General features: G+C 36.8%; 3 protein-coding genes across 3 annotated transcripts; 2 read left to right on the top strand and 1 right to left on the bottom strand.

Moving 5' to 3' along the window:
* LOC18591986 (strigolactone esterase D14) lies at positions 257-1,758 on the top strand. The gene is made up of 2 exons (XM_007018447.2): positions 257-954; positions 1,062-1,758. The coding sequence occupies exons 1-2, from the start codon at positions 584-586 to the stop codon at positions 1,489-1,491; spliced, it is 801 nt and encodes a 266-aa protein (XP_007018509.2). The 5' UTR covers positions 257-583; the 3' UTR covers positions 1,492-1,758.
* LOC18591984 (U-box domain-containing protein 4) lies at positions 8,368-10,864 on the bottom strand. The gene is made up of 2 exons (XM_007018445.2): positions 9,133-10,864; positions 8,368-8,704 (listed from the first exon to the last, which is right to left on the bottom strand). The coding sequence occupies exons 1-2, from the start codon at positions 10,114-10,116 to the stop codon at positions 8,627-8,629; spliced, it is 1,062 nt and encodes a 353-aa protein (XP_007018507.2). The 5' UTR covers positions 10,117-10,864; the 3' UTR covers positions 8,368-8,626.
* LOC18591979 (mitochondrial outer membrane protein porin 2) lies at positions 13,781-17,068 on the top strand. The gene is made up of 6 exons (XM_007018437.2): positions 13,781-14,496; positions 14,590-14,657; positions 15,662-15,772; positions 15,853-15,939; positions 16,020-16,228; positions 16,566-17,068. The coding sequence occupies exons 1-6, from the start codon at positions 14,448-14,450 to the stop codon at positions 16,870-16,872; spliced, it is 831 nt and encodes a 276-aa protein (XP_007018499.1). The 5' UTR covers positions 13,781-14,447; the 3' UTR covers positions 16,873-17,068.

Genomic DNA, 18,158 nt, shown 5'->3' with positions numbered 1-18,158 from the left:
CCTATTGCATCATCATTCACGAATTTCAACTATTTTTCTCCCCCAAATGATTCATACCAACCGTTAAAAATAAACTCCCTTGATTGAGGGGAACCTTTTGGTCTTCGAAATCTCCTTTCAAGGCTATGCATCCAGTCACTTATCCTACAACAAGAAATATCGGCAAAAGTCTAGAGATCAAAACATGACGGGAGACAAGGAGAACAAAAAATTGACAGAAGCAAGTGAGAGGTGCCGCTAGTCTAACAGCTATCCATAGCATTAGCATACAAGTCAATGGCTGTCCAGAGAGAACTCGCAGTCCTACAGTTTTGACCTCCTTCACACAACATAATATTGGAGTTAGATTGCATGCCCCAAATTCACCTAGATAAAACCATCACTATCAAAGTCAATAACTTGCCACAATCAATACCGTTTTAGTAAGTAAAGAACGAAAGATCCTTCTTCAAACCAATATAAATATCAGTCCAAATCTGCAATAGACTGGTAGCAACTAACCTACCCCAACCAAACACATTTCTAGTAAGTATTATTTTTAAGCACTTCCCTTCTCTCCAAGTATTCTCCAGAACAAGCCCTTATGGGAAACTTCCTTTTAGAAGCTTTGAATGTCCGAATAGATGGTTCCGGCGAGAAATTTCTGGTGCTTGCTCACGGGTTTGGCACGGACCAATCAGCCTGGCAACGCATTGTCCCGCTTTTCACACCTTATTATCGTGTAATTCTATACGACCTCGTCTGTGCTGGAAGTGTCAACCCTGATTACTTCGATTTTAGAAGGTACACAACTCTTGATGCCTACGTTGATGACTTGCTTAACATTCTTGATGCTCTTGGCGTTGATCGTTGCGCTTACGTTGGTCACTCTGTCTCCGCTATGATTGGTACCTTAGCTTCCATTCGCCGCCCTGAACTCTTCAGCAAACTCATCCTTATCGGCGCTTCTCCCAGGTAAAAGAACAGAAGAAGAAGAAGAAGAAGAGGAATTATTTTTTGTGCATAAGTTTGCTTTAATGATGAAATAAAGTTAAATTGAAAATGAAATTTGTGGGTTCCAGGTTTCTTAATGACAACGATTACCATGGAGGGTTCGAGCAAGGTGAAATTGAGAAGGTTTTTTCTGCAATGGAAGCGAATTATGAAGCCTGGGTCAACGGGTTCGCCCCACTGGCCGTGGGGGCTGATGTGCCAACAGCGGTTCGAGAATTCAGCCGAACCCTTTTTAACATGAGGCCGGACATATCACTATTCGTTTGCAGGACCGTATTCAACAGTGATCTGAGAGGGGTACTTGGCCTGGTCAGAGTACCATGTTGCGTGGTTCAGACAGCCAGGGACGTCTCGGTTCCAGCTTCGGTCGCGGAATATTTAAGGACTCATCTAGGGGGACGAACCACGATCGAGATTCTGAAGACGGAAGGCCATTTGCCTCATTTGAGCGCACCAGCGTTGCTGGCTCAAGTGCTCAGGCGAGCCCTTGCACGGTGAGTTTTGCTAGGGGTGGGGTCCAGGGAAAGATGTGTAATAAGCAAGGGGATGTCGACACCTGTCGAATAACTTGTGGACAATAGGGTCCTTGGACTCATGAGGATAATATTATGATGATCTTTTTTTTTTCGAAAAGGGATAAAATACCCACGTGATTGTCACGTGAGGACGTGAAGTTTTTGGCTTTCTCTTCTTCGTTTGCTTGTGTGTTTTTCGACTTGATTAGTATTTTGTGTTGCAATTTGACGTAGCCTTTCTTTTTCTTTATTCCGACGAGTGAAGAAGAAATGAAAATGTTCACAGCGTTGATAGCACTTTCTGGGCACCTCCAATTTTGCAAGTCTTTATTAGTTTTTGTAGAAGAAATATTGTGGCATGTAGGAGTGGGAGAGTACCTTCGGCCTTTGGTTTGGCGTCTGGTTGCTAGCCTGCTAGCTAGGATCTAAACCTGAACATGACCCATCAATATGATGGCCTTCTCCGGAGATTCTGTGTCCCCAGCAATGTTCTTTAAGAATTCCAAGCCGTCCTTTACGTTTACGCTTTCCAGTTGTCATTTCACTTGCTTTAGCGATTTGTGCTAAGATTTTGCCATTCTTCAGTACTTACTATAACACCCAGCTGGCACGTACAGGAAAAATATGTGCAATGCTGGGCTATAACACTCAATTTTCCATCTCGATATTTATTTACTGCAACAACTTGAACTTGATATTTTAATGCTTAGGATGACAAAAGAGAATCTAAAAGTGATTTGAACAATAATGAAATCATAAAATTAAAGCAATTATATTACAGGGATGCTTTTATATATGTTCCTTCCTGCTTTGGAACAAAAAGATACAGCAAAATAAAGTATAAAGAGGAGGGAGAGAGATTAGGGAAGAAAACAAGAGGATATATAGAGTCATAGAGAATACAAAAGGACAATTATCTTCTCTTGCTTCAACAAGCTTTAATGATTGCTTCTTCGCCTCTTATCCATACAAAAATTGTGCAAGTTTTCGTATCAAAGAGAAGCAGAATCAGAATATCAGAATATCAAAGCGTCAAGTTAAAGATCAAGCTTAATTTTTGGAATAACTACTGTTATAGGTTCTCTTCAGCCACTGCTAAAAGCCATAAAGAAGAGAATAGAGATTCTCTTGATTTTTTTTTTTGGTAGTACAAAGAAGAATATTACTGTTCGAACTTATGATTTTCCAGTTTTCAGCCAAGTCTCCATCCCACTCAACCCTATAAATCCAAGGTTGAATGATCACATCCTGAACTTCGTACTGCATCTTCTAATGGGTTTATAAGCAAAAGTTATTTGGAATTTTGCTTTATTATTACTTTGTATTAGAAAAGCTACGGAAAACAGAAACAAGAGACGCAGGGAAACGTCCAAGAGTTTTCCTTGGCTACGAATTTGTGCATGTACGGATGTACCGACAGTTGGAAAAAACATACTTAGAGGGCTAAACGTCAATACGCAACAACCACTCGCAAATAATTCAATCCAATTAGTAATCAGCCAGTCATTCATTCACATTTTCAACGAGTAGAGCTTAACCATGGAATTTGTTGAACATAAAAGTATTCTACATCCATTAGCCTGAAACTTAAAGGTGTCTCTTTGAGTCTTCAAATCGGTATGGAACTTTCCAACTTATTTACCTCACTATAATCCAAGTTTACAGCAACTGCTGACAGTGAAGTTCATTCATCACCTTGCACTCATGCACCGCCATGTATGAGGCGGATGAATGCTAGCTACGTATCTCCTTCGTCAAGGGATGGATGGAGTATGTCCGTTACCCTCAGCAAAGTCAGCAGCATGTGGAGAAAGATGCCTGACAGTATTAATTGCCTATACAACCAGTTTCTCTCCATTTACCAGGCTCTCTACAGTTTGGTCAAAAAGAGTTATTTTAAAAAGCCTGATTTTCTCACAGCCGACCGATGGGAGTCTCTTCAATGTCCCCGTCTGTCCATTTATGTACCCACATTTTTCTTTTGAATACATGAATTTTAGAATATTGCTCGTTCAAAAAAAGAAAGAAGAAAAAGAAAAACCAACAAACAGCCAGGGATGTCAGAACAGACAAATATATAGACAATATGTAAAACTAGGAACAAGTATGTAATGTTGTAACATAAAAAGCCAGGAAGAATGCATGGTTTTTAAGCATACACACGACAGGTCTTTTGCAGTACAGAGGCAAGAAAGCTAGTTGTGAGGAGTAATACTACATCCACAAAAAATTGAAAGATCTCAATTAAAAACTGATCCAGAATTAGGCTGGGAATTTGGAACATAGCCCTTCATGTTACTTCTCTTCTGTTTTTTTGGCACTGAAAAAGGGCCAAGGGGTTATGAAATCTCAGCCTTGCATAGGTTTGCCTGTTTGGGCGCTCTGGAGGCTGGGGCCAGGGTCCTGAAATTTAAAATCTTGGGTTTTGTGTAAATGATGTAAATATGTCCTGGCCTCATGGGCTGTGGAAGTGGCACCAAAATATCCAGCACGGCCGTAGAACTGCAATACTTCGCTCAAAGTAATTTGTCCTATGCTTCTGAGTTCTTTTTTTTTTTTTTTTGAAAAGCCTATGTTTCTGAGTCCTGTGATCAGATTTTTTTTTTCCATGGGGGGGAGTCAATTTTCCATCAAATCTGTATTGAATCGGTTCAAGTCGAAAGAAAGAGAAATGATTTCAACATGAGATTTTTTTTAGTCATAATTTTAAAATAAGTCTTCCACAATAAGAAAAAAATTTTATTTTTTTATTTGAAACAATTAAATCATCAAACTATTATGTTGTATCATTTCAATTTAATTCAACTAAAAAATGTTAATATTCTTTATTAGTTCTTCTAAAATGAGATCCTAATGGCATTGATAATGAGACAATTAAATACGGATAAAATTTAATGCCGTTGCAATTATTATTAGACAATGAAATAAAATAATTATTTTATACTTTTTATAAATTTAATTAATTAAACTTAAAAAAAAAAACCTAAAACAAAAAACCCACTAGATTCTTGGGGAAAAAATGAGAAAAATCACATTGTCACTCCCCTCATTCTTCAATCTCCTTTCCCTTATTAGACTGTCACCGTTGCTAGCGACTCCTGGGCTTTATACCGTCAGATATTTGGTTCCATCACCATCCCCCTTGCTCCCATCCGTGACCCTCCCCCCTGTTATTTCTCCATCACTTCTTTCCCTTCCCACTACGATTCCCCAACTACCATGCTTTGTAACTTAATAGATTATTTCAAATATCAAAGTGCATCCTTTTATCTAAATCTTATCACTCAGAAAATAATTACTTCAAGACATGTTTTGTTTGATAATTTTGTATTGAAAAGTGAATTGTCATGAATGAACTTCACGACACATTGCCATGTGCTGAGTAAAGCATTTAGTCTTTAATTAGGCAAAAGACTTTTCCCAACCTTAATGGCTAGCCAGTACACTCATCACTTCCTCTTTCTACTCTAATCAATACTAACACCAATTTGTCTGCAACATCTTCTGGCTAGCGCATAGATACTTACTGTGCCTATCCCAATTTGTGTAACAAAATCCTGTACCAACTCCCCTCTCCATCACATACTCTAACTGTAGCTCCACAAGTGGTCGATTCGTGTACGAGCAATCTTTCACTCCCTCCTCCGGCTCAAGTATCCTCCTCATCTCAAACTTTAAATTCGAAATCGTCCTATATTTAATCTGTTCCATGAGAACACACCAAATGGTAACCAAATCAGATATTAATATTTTTAAACCTAAATAGATTAACATGGTTAGTAAACATCCCTGACCCTTGACTATTGAACCTATCTACATTACTAATGCAATTAAAGATCTTCGGTAGAAATAAGCAATGTTGACACTTAAGAACTTGGTATTATTATTTGATGAGATTAGGGTGAGTGTTTTTGTTATTTGAATTTAGTATTATTGTGTGTTTTTGCTATTTTGTTTATATTAAAAAATGTAAAAAAATTCATATGTCTTGAATTTTAAGTTTTGAAAAAATTAATTTGGATCAAAAAGAAAAGATGGGATTTCGATGAATGAATATAGATAATCATGTTGGAGGGTTTTGGGTTTTGAAATTTTTAAATGAATAGTATTTTTCATGCAATTGAGCTTAAATGACACTAAATAGCAATTTGATGGCTTGATTATATGAATTTAAATGACACAAAATAATAGACTGATGGCTCGGTTGTCATAAATAAAAAAGTAAGCATTTAAACGATAATTTTAATATAGTTCAAGAATGTATATAAGACGTAATTACAAATTAATTTATGTTTAGCTATGTTACATTCTGATGGTTGGTTGATTGAAGATTATTGAAATTCAAGATGGCAATTATCAAAAAGCAAGGCATAAATAAATGCTATCTAGACTTTTCAAATGATGGACCCAACACAAACTGTCATTCATTCTCTCGGGTTATACCAAGTGGAGTAGTTTTTGCTCTACCAAAGCAAACAGGATTTTCATCACAGGAACATGCTTTGTCTAATCACAATTTTTCAACTAACATATTTGATTATTTTATTTAAAAATTCGTGATTAAAAACTTTCTTAAGTGACATATAAGGATTCGAGTGATGGCAAGTGGCCCCCTAACCAGATGTACCTATAATTCAGATTAATTAGAAAGGTCCAAGTGCAGAGTCTCGTACCCGACTAATAATTGAGTAGGGTGTGATTGAGCGAACAACACATCTTAACTTGGCCTTGGTCCCTTGGACCCCCAAATAAATGCATCTTACCATATTCATGCTTTTTCCGAAAAGAAAAGAAAGATAGTTATGTTCTTTTAAGGCCACATGGAAAATCTTCCAAACTAAATTGAACCGATAAGCAGCAATCAAGTGGAGCATGTTCAATCATTCTTCGGGACTGAGTCATTAAAGAACTCCGAGGTCGTAAGATGAGGTTCGATGGCTAGAGTAGTCAGATCGAAGAAACTCTTTGGTTTCGATTTTTTTTTTCTTTGCTGGCTCTTCAGCCAAATTGAATTTGCTTAATTATAGCAAGAGATGGCTTACTTTAAACAATCAAAATTGGTTTAAAGGTTACAGCTGTAACCTTTTAATGGAGAATTTGGATTTTGAGATGAAGTATCCCTTCTCTCTTTTCCCTTTTGAATTATGTACCCAAAAAATAATGGTAATTTGGCAACTAATTCTGTAAGTCACGGCATTCATCCAGGTCCAGGGCCATGTTAATCTGCAGCAATGTTATGGTCATAGGCTTGTCCTAATAGCAGGCAGGCACCGGTTCATGCGAGAATTTTGGATGGTTAGAGCTATGTGTGCACGAAGTACACAGAAAAAAAAACAGAACGTGTAATGGCAATCGAAGTGTACGGATAAAAGCTTCAATTCAGTAAGTAGTTTTAAAGTTATAAGTCTTATTCACTTTTTTTTTTTCTAATCGGGGGAGGGATGATTTAAAGTTATGAGTTTTATTTATTTTTTTTATAATTGAAGAAAGAGATTTAAATTTTATTTTTTAAGTAAAAAATAATGTATCAATCAATTAATTAAATGTTTGGGTGCAAAGTCTTATTCATTTTGAAAGATTTTATTTTCATAAAATACGAAATATTATGTCATGATATAAAAATATTTATATATTTCGAATTTTATATAATAAAAAAATCAGTTAGAAGTGCTGAGAATGTTAACACTGTGCATTACAATTTACGAGTCCGATATCACAAAAATTCTGTAACTGGGTTGGTCTAGTTTGACGGTTTTGTTCGGTTGCTAATGATTTTGCCTCGAAACCAAGATAGCGTGCCAAAGCGTAGCAACATGCAAGGATTGAAGATGTTGCATGAGCAAAGCTTTGTCAGTTGCCAACATTTGAGGAGGCCTTTGACCTTGCTTGGCGCTGATTGGGATTGCATTCATGGGCCATGCGTCACTCAGACCGACCTGGTCTATTCTCTCTCCCAGGTATTTGATTCAACGGACTAACCACCCACTACTAGAAAGAGTCCAGGCTGTTTTGAGTATAATGTTATTGGGGGAAAAAGAAGATCAGTGAGAAATTACCTTAAATTTGCAAGACTCTGCTCACTCCCCATCTGCTAATTTTCAAACCAGCAATTAGATTTCTCAAGAGAGATGATTAAATCTAAACAAACTTATCCTTAAAGTCACCTTCCAACTTCCTCCATCTCTTTCTCTCCACAACAGTTATGATGTCAACATCAATAGAAAGAAAAGTTTGAGTCTTTCGTGGAAAAAACGAAGATTGCTAAATTTAGTGGGTGCATTTCATTTTATATTTCCATTGATTAAGTATGGGGTGAGGGAAAAAAGAAACAACAATTCATTCCAAACAATTCCAAATAATTCTAAAGAGAAAGTGAAGGAGGGACCAGCCAGATATTCGATCTCGTCTTATCATGATCTTTTTAAATAGCCCCCCACCAGACAACAATTGGACTACTGAGCAAAAAACAGTAGTAGAAGATTTCATAAACCAAACAGTCATTAGGCCGTCCAAAACTGGGACCAAGGGATGGAACCTACCGGTTGTGGTGAAATTCTGACAGGTGGCAGATGATAAGATATTTCGAAGAAGATGAACGGCAATGATGAACGTGGGTACCTCTTTCTTTCGTCCTGATGCACGGGTTCCTCGTGGACTTTTTTAAAAAACTAAACAATATAAAATAATTAAAGTATTCATTAACCAAAGAAAGGCCAACCAAAGGTAACACTAAAACAAAGCAGCGATACTTCCATACCACATTCGTTTATTTCACTTTAATCATTTCTTAAACGCATCATCAAAAAGAAGATACAAAAGAACCAAGGCAAAGTATATATGATAACATACTAAGCTGCAGTTGAACTGTCAAGAAACAATATATATATATTATATCTTTTTTTCTTTATAAAATAAGCCAAAAGGGCAAACCAAAACCCGAAAATCAAGTAGCTCAAGCTCTCACATCACTTAATCACAAGAACGATTTTACATAAGATATTTACATTTCCTATTTTTTTTGTTTTTTCATTTCTCTCTTCTTTTTTAAAATCTATTGGAGTGTTTCTCTTTTTTTTTTTGAATTTTTTTATTACAATCGCCATGTTGTAGGGACAGTTTTACACTGACACATTTGAGGGCCTGGCAGCGGCGTTGCCGGATCTTGGTTGCCGTAGAAGCTCTATCAGTGTCTCTGCCTGTCCAAATAATGACAAACAAAACGACAAATAAATCACTCCTCCCATTAGACAAAATAATACAAAACAGAGAAATTTCCATCAAACAAATGCTAAAGCAACCAACTGAAGTTGAATAGACGGGAAAAAAAAAACTTAGGAAAAGACAGTTTTAGCCTAATTCAGTGTCCAATGACAGTGCGTTGCGCGTTCCAAGACGGAGTCATTTTGTTGGCTAATTGGCTTCTTTTCTGTTTTTCAATAACCAAAGTAGAAGGGAGGGATTTTTGACTGACGTGGCAAAACTATGTACACTTCTACTGTTCTTGCACTAAAACCGCCATAAAAACTGGCGACATTTTTCAAAATGGACATGCCACGTCAGCCAACGATGACTCACTGACCGGATTTTACTCTCTCGGCGAAACTTGATACTAGTAACAACTTACCTTTTGCTTGGCGCGATTGGTGCCTGACTGCGACAAAGCCACTAGGGGAGGAATCGCTCCTTCGCGGGCCACCATAGTACGGTATACCAGACTGTCCTCGCAAATCTGTAATAAGATCGCTACGGCTATTTCCTTTTGCCTTTGTGATCCAACTTCAATGATTTCCACTAAAACGGGAATCCCTCCTTCTTCAACTAATGCCGTTCTGGCTTCCGGTACTGATACCAACACGCTCAAAACGAACGCTGACTTGTCAACCATGTTTGACGCGAAATCAGCCATTAATTCCACCAGTGGTTTCATGATCCCCGCTTCAACGGCCTTGATCTTGTTATCTCTAACCGTACATAACGAATACAAAGCCGTTGATGCGTCCTTTTTCCCGCGAAATCCTCCGTTTTCGAGAAGATTAACTAATAGTGGAATTGCTCCTGAACGTCCGATGGCGACCTTGTTTTCTTCTATCTGAGAAAGCCGAAGCAAAGCACAAGCCGCGTTTTCTTTAGTCGTTGAAGTTCCCGTTCTCAAAGCTCTAACGAGTGGCTTAATAGCTCCCGATGAAGCTATAAGTTCTTTGTTCTCATCGCACAACGAGAGATTCAAAATCGCCGTCACGCCGTTTTCCTGAAGATAAGGATCAGATGACGAGATTAACGAAATCAACGGCTTAATCGCGCCCGCTTTAGCGATGTTGATTCGATTCTCCGGCTTGTTCTTAGCCAAAAGTCTAAGCTCCAAAGCCGCTTGCTTTTGCTCGTCAATCGAACAGGACTCGAGATCCGATACCAGTTGCCGTATCAACTCATCGGAATTCTCCGAATTAGCACATGCGAGTAATAACCGCCGACTCTGAGACGACGCCGTTGGAAACTCCCCGGATCTGTCGCTGTTACAATCACTGAAAGCTGAAGAATTATCATTGATACTCAAATCATTAAAGCTCCTCCCCATATACGTGTAATTCACTGCATTCTCAGTATCCATAGCTAAATCAAAACGCTGTCACTGCATCAAAATCCCACCGGTGATTGATCCAAGATCACGATTTAGGACGTGTTTTGAAATCGGGTTTACCGGATCCGCAAGTGAGCTTACTCGGGTTGTTTGAGGAGGGCTCAAAAATAGAGAGAGAGAGGAGGATAGGGGAGAATATAACCGGAGAGACCAAGCAAGCTACACCTGGACCCTTGCAGCGGGTTTTGGGATGACACGTGCGCGATTTTGACCGTACCAAAATCCTAAGTCTGGTTGAGCACGTGCGAATGGTCTCCCTCTTTAAGCGCGTGCATGGAAGGTTGGCTATTCGATAAAGGGTTTTTATCGAAGACGAAGTCTCTCGCCTTTTTCCCTCTCTTTCTCTTTCATCAACGAAAACCCCGATTTTGAAAGTTTAACTGATGGAGATAACATGGACAATGGAGCAAGATTTCAGTACTGTAACAAAGGTACGTTTCGGTACTCTCGTTTCTTCAAATAATGCCACGTTAGCCACCTAATCCCCTATTCCCTTTACTTTCTTTTTTCCTCTCTTGGGGCCCCGCACCAGTGCCGACCTGGTTTCACATGTTCTGATCAATCATAAGGTATCAGTACAGATCAGGCCACGCCCTGCTCCTTTTAATCACGAAAATCAGACTGATGGTGTTGTTGGTTATAATTCCTTTCTTTTCTTTTTGTCGGTAGATTAAATTTAATTTCTTTCCAAAACACCACTAATACTATGATTTTCGAGGAATAAAATATTTGGAGTTTCAATAGTTTTTATTTTTAAATTTCAAAACATTTACTTTTTCCTTTCATTTTTAACAAGACAAGACAATTTAAACTTCGAGGCGATAACTGTGTCTATGTTACTCTCGGGGAAAACAGAATTTATTCGAAAATTTTAATGATTATCACTGGCAATATCAGAGGAGAATCAGAATTATTGATGCTTTATGTGGTTTTTGCCTTTTTGGTCAACTGCTACCACTTAACTGTAAGTGTTTCTCATACTAGAAATAGTAATTATTATTATATCGTTGATAATTTCTTCTATGATTTTGCAAAGAGAAGCACCACATGCATTTGCATCATTAATTATGCTTTCAACTTCCAAATGGGAAGAAAATTTATACAACTTGCATGGTAAGCGACCCTGGCTTGGTGGTTTTAAATTTTTGGGTCCATGTTTACGGCCCAAGCTTAGGCTACGTCACCGTTCTAGTGAAAATGATTAGAAGCCGCGGGTTGAGATCAATTCCCTTTTTTTTTCCTTCATATCATCATGTATGTACATCATGAATTCAATGTTCAGTTCTGTATCTTCTATAAAAAAATGAGGGAAAAACAATTTTGAGTGGAATGATGTGACAATTTATGCAGATTATAATAAGGTAACAACATTCGGATTGTTGACTTGGAAATCCAATAGTGAATTGGTGATGGTGGCTGCTATCTGACCAAGTATAAAGAAAAAACTAATTTGGCTGCTAAGGACAAATCAATCAAAATTATCTTCTTTTTTATTATATAGATGACTTTAAAAGGTTGGAATATATTTTGAAGTGTCAAACCTTTACTTATTAGATTGGAATTTACAATATATTCTTTATTTTTTAGTAAAATAAGATTGATATTGTCAAAAGCAAGAATTTTCTACCTCTATCATTTAGATGATTAAATTCTCACGTGATATACCAAGTTGCAAGTTTAGTTCGAGTTCATGGTTTGTAGACTAATATTATTGCAGAATAAAGGAGTGCGTTGCGTTCATTCTAAGCCTCAGCTTACGTTTTTTTTTTTTTTTTTTCAAAATTTCAAATTGAATAGTTTTTTGTTTAATGATTAAGAAAAGCAGGCAACTCTCTTCTAGTGACCCATGGAGTTAAACAAGTAGTTAGTTCATACTATAGAATTAGTAATGGACACTTGGACAAAACCAAGGACTCACGTCCCTATCACTAGAAATTCTGAATTCATTCCTATAGGTGGGTTAGGGAAACTTAAAATATATATAGAGAGAAACTCTCAGGGGTTGTTTGCTGCATTCCTATTAGTGGGTTATGGAAGGTAGCTTTTCACCTTTCTATTTGGAGCAGGATTATTCTATTTGGTTCGTTGGAGCCATTGATGGGAACAAATATTTGAGGTGATACATATAATCCACTCATTCAACAAAGGTAAAATGTTAGTACATTCTTTTGCTTATATTCTAAACTTGACAGGTACTATTGACATCAGACAGCATTAGAGTAACATGGAACCTAATCCTAGTGCGTAAATATCTGGTTTTAAGATTTTAAATATCTGCAACTTAATTGGTCCATAGTCCTTTGATAGTTAAAGGCTTAAAAGCATTACCTGCCGTGTAAACTAATCAAATTTATTGCAATCAAGTGCATAATCTGAAAGCTCAATTGGCTGTTAATTAATTACGGCTTGCCCCACATTTCAAACCGATCAAGTCCTTCAATAAACAAATATTTCAGTCAACACTGCTGATTCTTTCTTTGAATAATTGGTTGGGTACGAACCAATCATGAAAGTGAAAGAAAATGCCTATAGTCTTTGCTAGACAGTCTCAGACAGTCTTGTGCTATCCTCAGTCTTTAAATTTTTTTATGGGAATTGATTACTTGAATCAGTCTTCGCATTGTAAAAAAACCTAAAGAAGGGGGAAAAGGGTGCATGTATTGAGCACAAAAAGGAAAGTTGGACAGCATTGACCTATTTCCAATTTGCTTATTTCTCCCAACAACTTGGTGGTCGCATAGCTATATCTAGAGATCTCACCACTAATCTTGGAGGCTGCTTGGCCATATCGAAGAGAACATCAGAAGAACGTAAGAAAACTACTCGACAAACTAGACTTAAATGTTGTGATAGCGCTTTTGCAATTAAATGATGTGGAATTGAACAGGGAAAAGTAATAAGCTACTCGGCAACGCGGTTTGCATAATATTCTTCCTAGTTTAGTCACCAATGGGATTTTGGTCTAAGGTGGAATACTTCAAAATTAACCATAAAAGTCTGCCTCCCCACAAAATGGCAACTCGTTTGCATGAAAATTCTTGGAGTAAGACTTTTCTTCGTATTCCTTTCAACAACATTCTGGAGTCGACTGCAACATGGGTCAATCATAGCTTTTGCTTTTGCTTGTGCTTGTGAGTGATGAAATTTCTTTAACTGCCAAATTCCGGCAAAAAATTTATGCAGCCCTTAGATGGTAAGAGCTTTTATCTATTGAAAAAACAGTGTCCAAATGATCAATTTTTTTTCTTTTTTAATTTATGCAAATCCTTCATACCTATTGAGTATAAACTATAAATGAAACTTACACCAGTAGCAGAAAAAAAAAAACCACAAGACAAAGAAAAGAAGCAAATACAGGTGACAAAATCAAATTCACCTTTGTAAAACATGCTTAATTATAGATTAAATTTACTCGAACTGACAGCAGATATCTAAAATTATAAATGACGCTAAATTATACTCATTTTTCTCATTTATATATAAGGTGTCTTTGCATAAGGGTTACACAAAATGAGGGACAATGAAAAAACATATATATTTGTGGTATCTTGAGGTGAAAAATAAATCATAATCATCTTCTAGTGTTAAAATAAAAGTTGTATTAACAAAAAAAAATCAATATTCGTAAGTGGTATGAAGATTTTTAATTATGAATTAGTGTTTTGATAGCTCTTAGTACCTAAATAAAACTTGTTTTTACTTGACAAAAAATGTGGAGTTATTACTACATTAACGCTTTGATGCTATGACACTTCCCCAATATTTCTTATGTTGAAAAATCACCCAATCGTTTTAAATTAATATCAAAAAATTGTTTAGCCCAATTTGTTTTGGATCCATTGAATTTGCATAATTGTTAACCTAACTAGGCTGATAGCCCAACAGTCAATACCATTACTTAATCTCATTTGTTGTGGGCTACTTATATGGGCCGGTAGCTCAATCCTCCTTAAACTTGAGAGTTTTAACTTTTCCAAACGGCAACGTTTTTGTAGTGACCGAATTTCGTTTTGCGGGTTACCCGTTGGATTGATGATCTACCATGCAGCAAAATTTTCGGAGCGATGTCGTTTTTATCCCCTGTCCCTAAAATCCGAACGCCTTAATCCGTCCTTGCATTGCAAGAAATTTCGTTATTTTATATTTTTAAACATTTATTTTAAAATTCATTTCAACGACCTAAAACCCCAAAACCAAAATAGGGTTTATGTTACCCCACTGCCAAACTTCAAGCAAGTGTAAAACCTCTGTCTCCATCTTCCCCAAACCCCCCATCGTTGCTCTCGCTTCGAAGTTCAAACATGAGCAAAGGACCAGGACTCTTCTCTGATTTCGGCAAACAGGCCAAAGGTAAATTCACCTTTCTTCTCACCCTATACCGATTTGGGTAGCTTTTTAAACAATCACGGTTTATGTATCCATTTCGATTCTTCCTTTTGCCAGATTTACTCAACAAAGACTATACCTCCGACCAGAAATTCACCATTTCTAGCACCAGCTACACTGGAGTGGTACCGATAATGATCTCTTTCTTCTTTTATCTGCTTCTTTTTTTTTTTTTTAAATTGTAGCTGTAATTAATGCGGTTATATGCTTTTGATAGATCTGGTTGTCTCATTTTCTATGATGGTTATTGTGCTTTTAAAATTTATTTTGATTGACTGTATTTTGTTTATATTCTGATTGTTTTACTCAATTTGTTTTTTGTTTTGTGGATTTGAAGTCTTGGATTTGTTGCATTGTTGTGTCATTTTGTTTGTTGAATGTATTAGAGCACATAAGACTGGCTACAGGGTAACTAGTTTTTCAATTTGTGGTTGCTCAGTGGCTTCATTATATTAATTTGGCGTTGTGTTTTACATTACTATTTTTCTGGTTTTAAAAGGACTAAACTAAGTTAATATTAGAACCCCTACTCTGTTTTTTGCACCTTCTTACATGATTTTTTAGGATAGAATTTTGGTGTGTGTTGGGGGTGTGGGGCAAGAAATAATGAAGTGTTGTCCTAGAATTTGAAGAACATTTTGTCATGATTCTAACTAGTTGTCTGAATAAATTTTTCTCATTGACTTGATTGAGTACATAGAACAAAGAGGGCTGGAGGTCACTTGATATTACTTGTCTTGACCTTTTGCCAGAAAGGACTTTTTTAGGTAATTCTCACTAATATGGAATTGAGGCTTTGTTACTTAAAGCTGAGTTGTATCTTTGACTCGGAAAAATTAGTTTGATTTACTGTTGCTTTGAAATTGTTATTTCCTTCTCTTTGTGTTATACACTTTCCAGTTATCTTTTTGTGTCAGAGATCAAGAATTTTCTTCTCTCTGTAGTTAGTTTTTTTCACTGCCTGGTTGGTTCTGCCCTGCAGGCTAGCCAAATAGGTCTATCTTACTCCATGCCTTGAGTAATTGAGCTTGTTTTGGATTTACTGGTTTTCAAGTTCTATCTTCTACTTCTTCGGGTGCTTTGTCATTCTGTATTGTAGCAAACATTTATGTGATCTCTTTATCTTCAGGCGGTTGCATCAAATCTCGTGAATAAGGGAGGTCTCTCCTCTGGGGATGTTGCTGCGCAATACAAGCACAAGAATGCTGTAGTTGATGTCAAGCTTGACACAGAGTCAAATGTTGTTGCGAACCCTATTTTCATTTTGGAAATCTGAATTCAGTTTAACTTCTTGCTAATATTCGTTTATGTGTTGAGCAGATCTTGACAACCTTCACTGTCACAGATTTACTTCCATCTGCAAAAACTGTGGCTTCATTTAAACTGCCTGATTTTAACTCTGGAAAGGTACTGACTTACTTATCTTGTAAGCTTGAATAATAAATGTAGCCATAAAGATTTTTGACACTATAATCTTTCTTTTGCAGTTAGAGGTTCAGTATTTCCATGAACATGCAGCTCTGACTACAGCTGTTGGGCTGAAGAAATCCCCAGCTGTTGATTTTTCTTCAACCATTGGTACTCCCAGCATTGCTTTTGGTGCAGAGGCAAGCTACATCACATCTCCTGGTGAATTTACAAAGTATACGGCTGGAGTAAACATTATAAAGCCAGATTCCAATGCTTCAGTAATCCTGTAAGCTTTACAGCTTTCATTAGCTGTTTATTTAGTCACATCTTGACAGCAATTTACTTCCATTGCATAGTCAAGTAGAATAAAAGATTGAATATAGCAGTTAATGAAATTGATGCTATATACTTTTTTTTTAAAAAAATGAGATTGATGCTATATGAAAACCTTTATTTTATAAATATCAAACGAATTAAAGATATTATGTTGTGCATTGCAGCAAAACATCAAAACAAAACCAAATAATGGCAATTGGCTTTCCTGTTTTCCTACTATAAGGCATTCTATTTAGATGGCTGCCAGAAATGCCGTAATCAGTGGTTGTCCTTTCCTTTTCTTGCAGGGCTGACAAAGGAGACTCCCTAAGGGTGTCATATTTGCATCATCTAAATCAGCTGAATGGTGGAGCTGTGGTAGGTGAAATGGTGAGAAAGTTCTCCACTAATGAAAACACATTAACTGTGGGATGTTCGTATAATGTTGATCCACACACAGTGGTGAAGGCAAAGCTCAACAACCATGGCAATCTTGGTGCTCTTGTGCAGCATGAGCTCAGACCAAAGTCCTTCCTTACGATATCTGGGGCCTTTGACACAAAGGCCTTGGAGAAGACTCCCAAGTTTGGTTTGGCTCTCTCTCTAAAGCCTTGAACAGGTATATTGACTTCATGATAGAAATGAAGGATGTGGCTGATTTTCTTTCTTGTCACTTTCACATGGGCATTTTGATATTGATTGATACCTTTAAGAAAGTGTTCACTTTTGTTGATTGTTCAAAGTCTTTGATTATTACTCTTTTAATAAATTTTTACTCAAAATTTAGTGGCTATGCCTCTTGTTTAGAATATCTTTCAATGTGGCATATGATTTAATTATTTTTCCTTTCTGATTGAGTATCTAGTGAGATCCACGCCTGAGCCCTGCAAATTTTGTATAGGGGCTGTAATATCTGAAACCTAGTTTTGGAGATGAATCTGTAAGCCTTGCTTGTGAGTGCGGAGGTGAGGGTCTGATCTACTAATATAAAGTTAGGTACATTAGTTTGATATAGATATTTTGGTCTGTTCCACTATTTGTTCTAATAAATATTGGTCCAATTTTAGCATCTTATCTTATCAATGTATTTGAAGAGTCATCCATGATCTAACCCCTAATTGGTTGCAAGTAGCATAACTCAAGGATTGATACCTCTGGACTGATAAATGATAATCCATGAAACAACTGACCAAGTGGTCCAAAGCCCAAAGGCAAAGCAGAAATTGCGCTTGAATTTTTATTGTATTTCTTTTTTGGTTGACAATAATTACTACTGGTTTCTGTTTGGTAAGCTAATCTCCAACTTGCATTCTAACTTAAAGCGTGAAAGATGGATCTCTTCATTGTTCAGTAAATAGTGGAACTTGGATTTATTTAATGTTTCATGCACTTGAGTGGCTAGTCAATTCTTGCGTTTGTTATAACATGGATAACGACAGAATCTTTTGTAAGTTTCTTTTTGCAAATTAATGACACTGATTTTATTTAGGTAATATCTCGTTGATATTATTATTATTATTGTTTGTCAAAAAATTAAAATAAATAATAAAAAATATCAACTAAACGAAACTTTAGGTTTTTATGACGGTTCTACCCAGTCTCGCGTCGTGGGATTGCTTGCTACCTAAAATTCAAGTGGAATGAGGCTGCTCAAGAAATCATAGACTTACATGCTTCAGCTTTGAAGTTTAGGGCTCTAGAAATCTCAACATTCGACTGTTTTAAGGCAGAAGTTTCCGTAGAATCAAACTGGTAGGCTTTATTAGGAAATGCAATTTCTATTTGAAATCTCAGATGGAAAAAATCCGACTCCCAATATACAAAAGCAAGGGGAAAGGCATGGTTGTCCTATGTGTAAGCGGCCGTTTATCCTTGTCTTTCCTCATGCCAAGAATCTTCTT

This window comes from Theobroma cacao, chromosome 8 (assembly GCF_000208745.1).
Source record: "Theobroma cacao cultivar B97-61/B2 chromosome 8, Criollo_cocoa_genome_V2, whole genome shotgun sequence".
Lineage (NCBI taxonomy): Eukaryota > Viridiplantae > Streptophyta > Magnoliopsida > Malvales > Malvaceae > Theobroma > Theobroma cacao.
The sequence above is the reverse complement of the archived record's forward strand: the minus strand, read 5'-3'. Positions and strand labels throughout refer to the sequence as shown.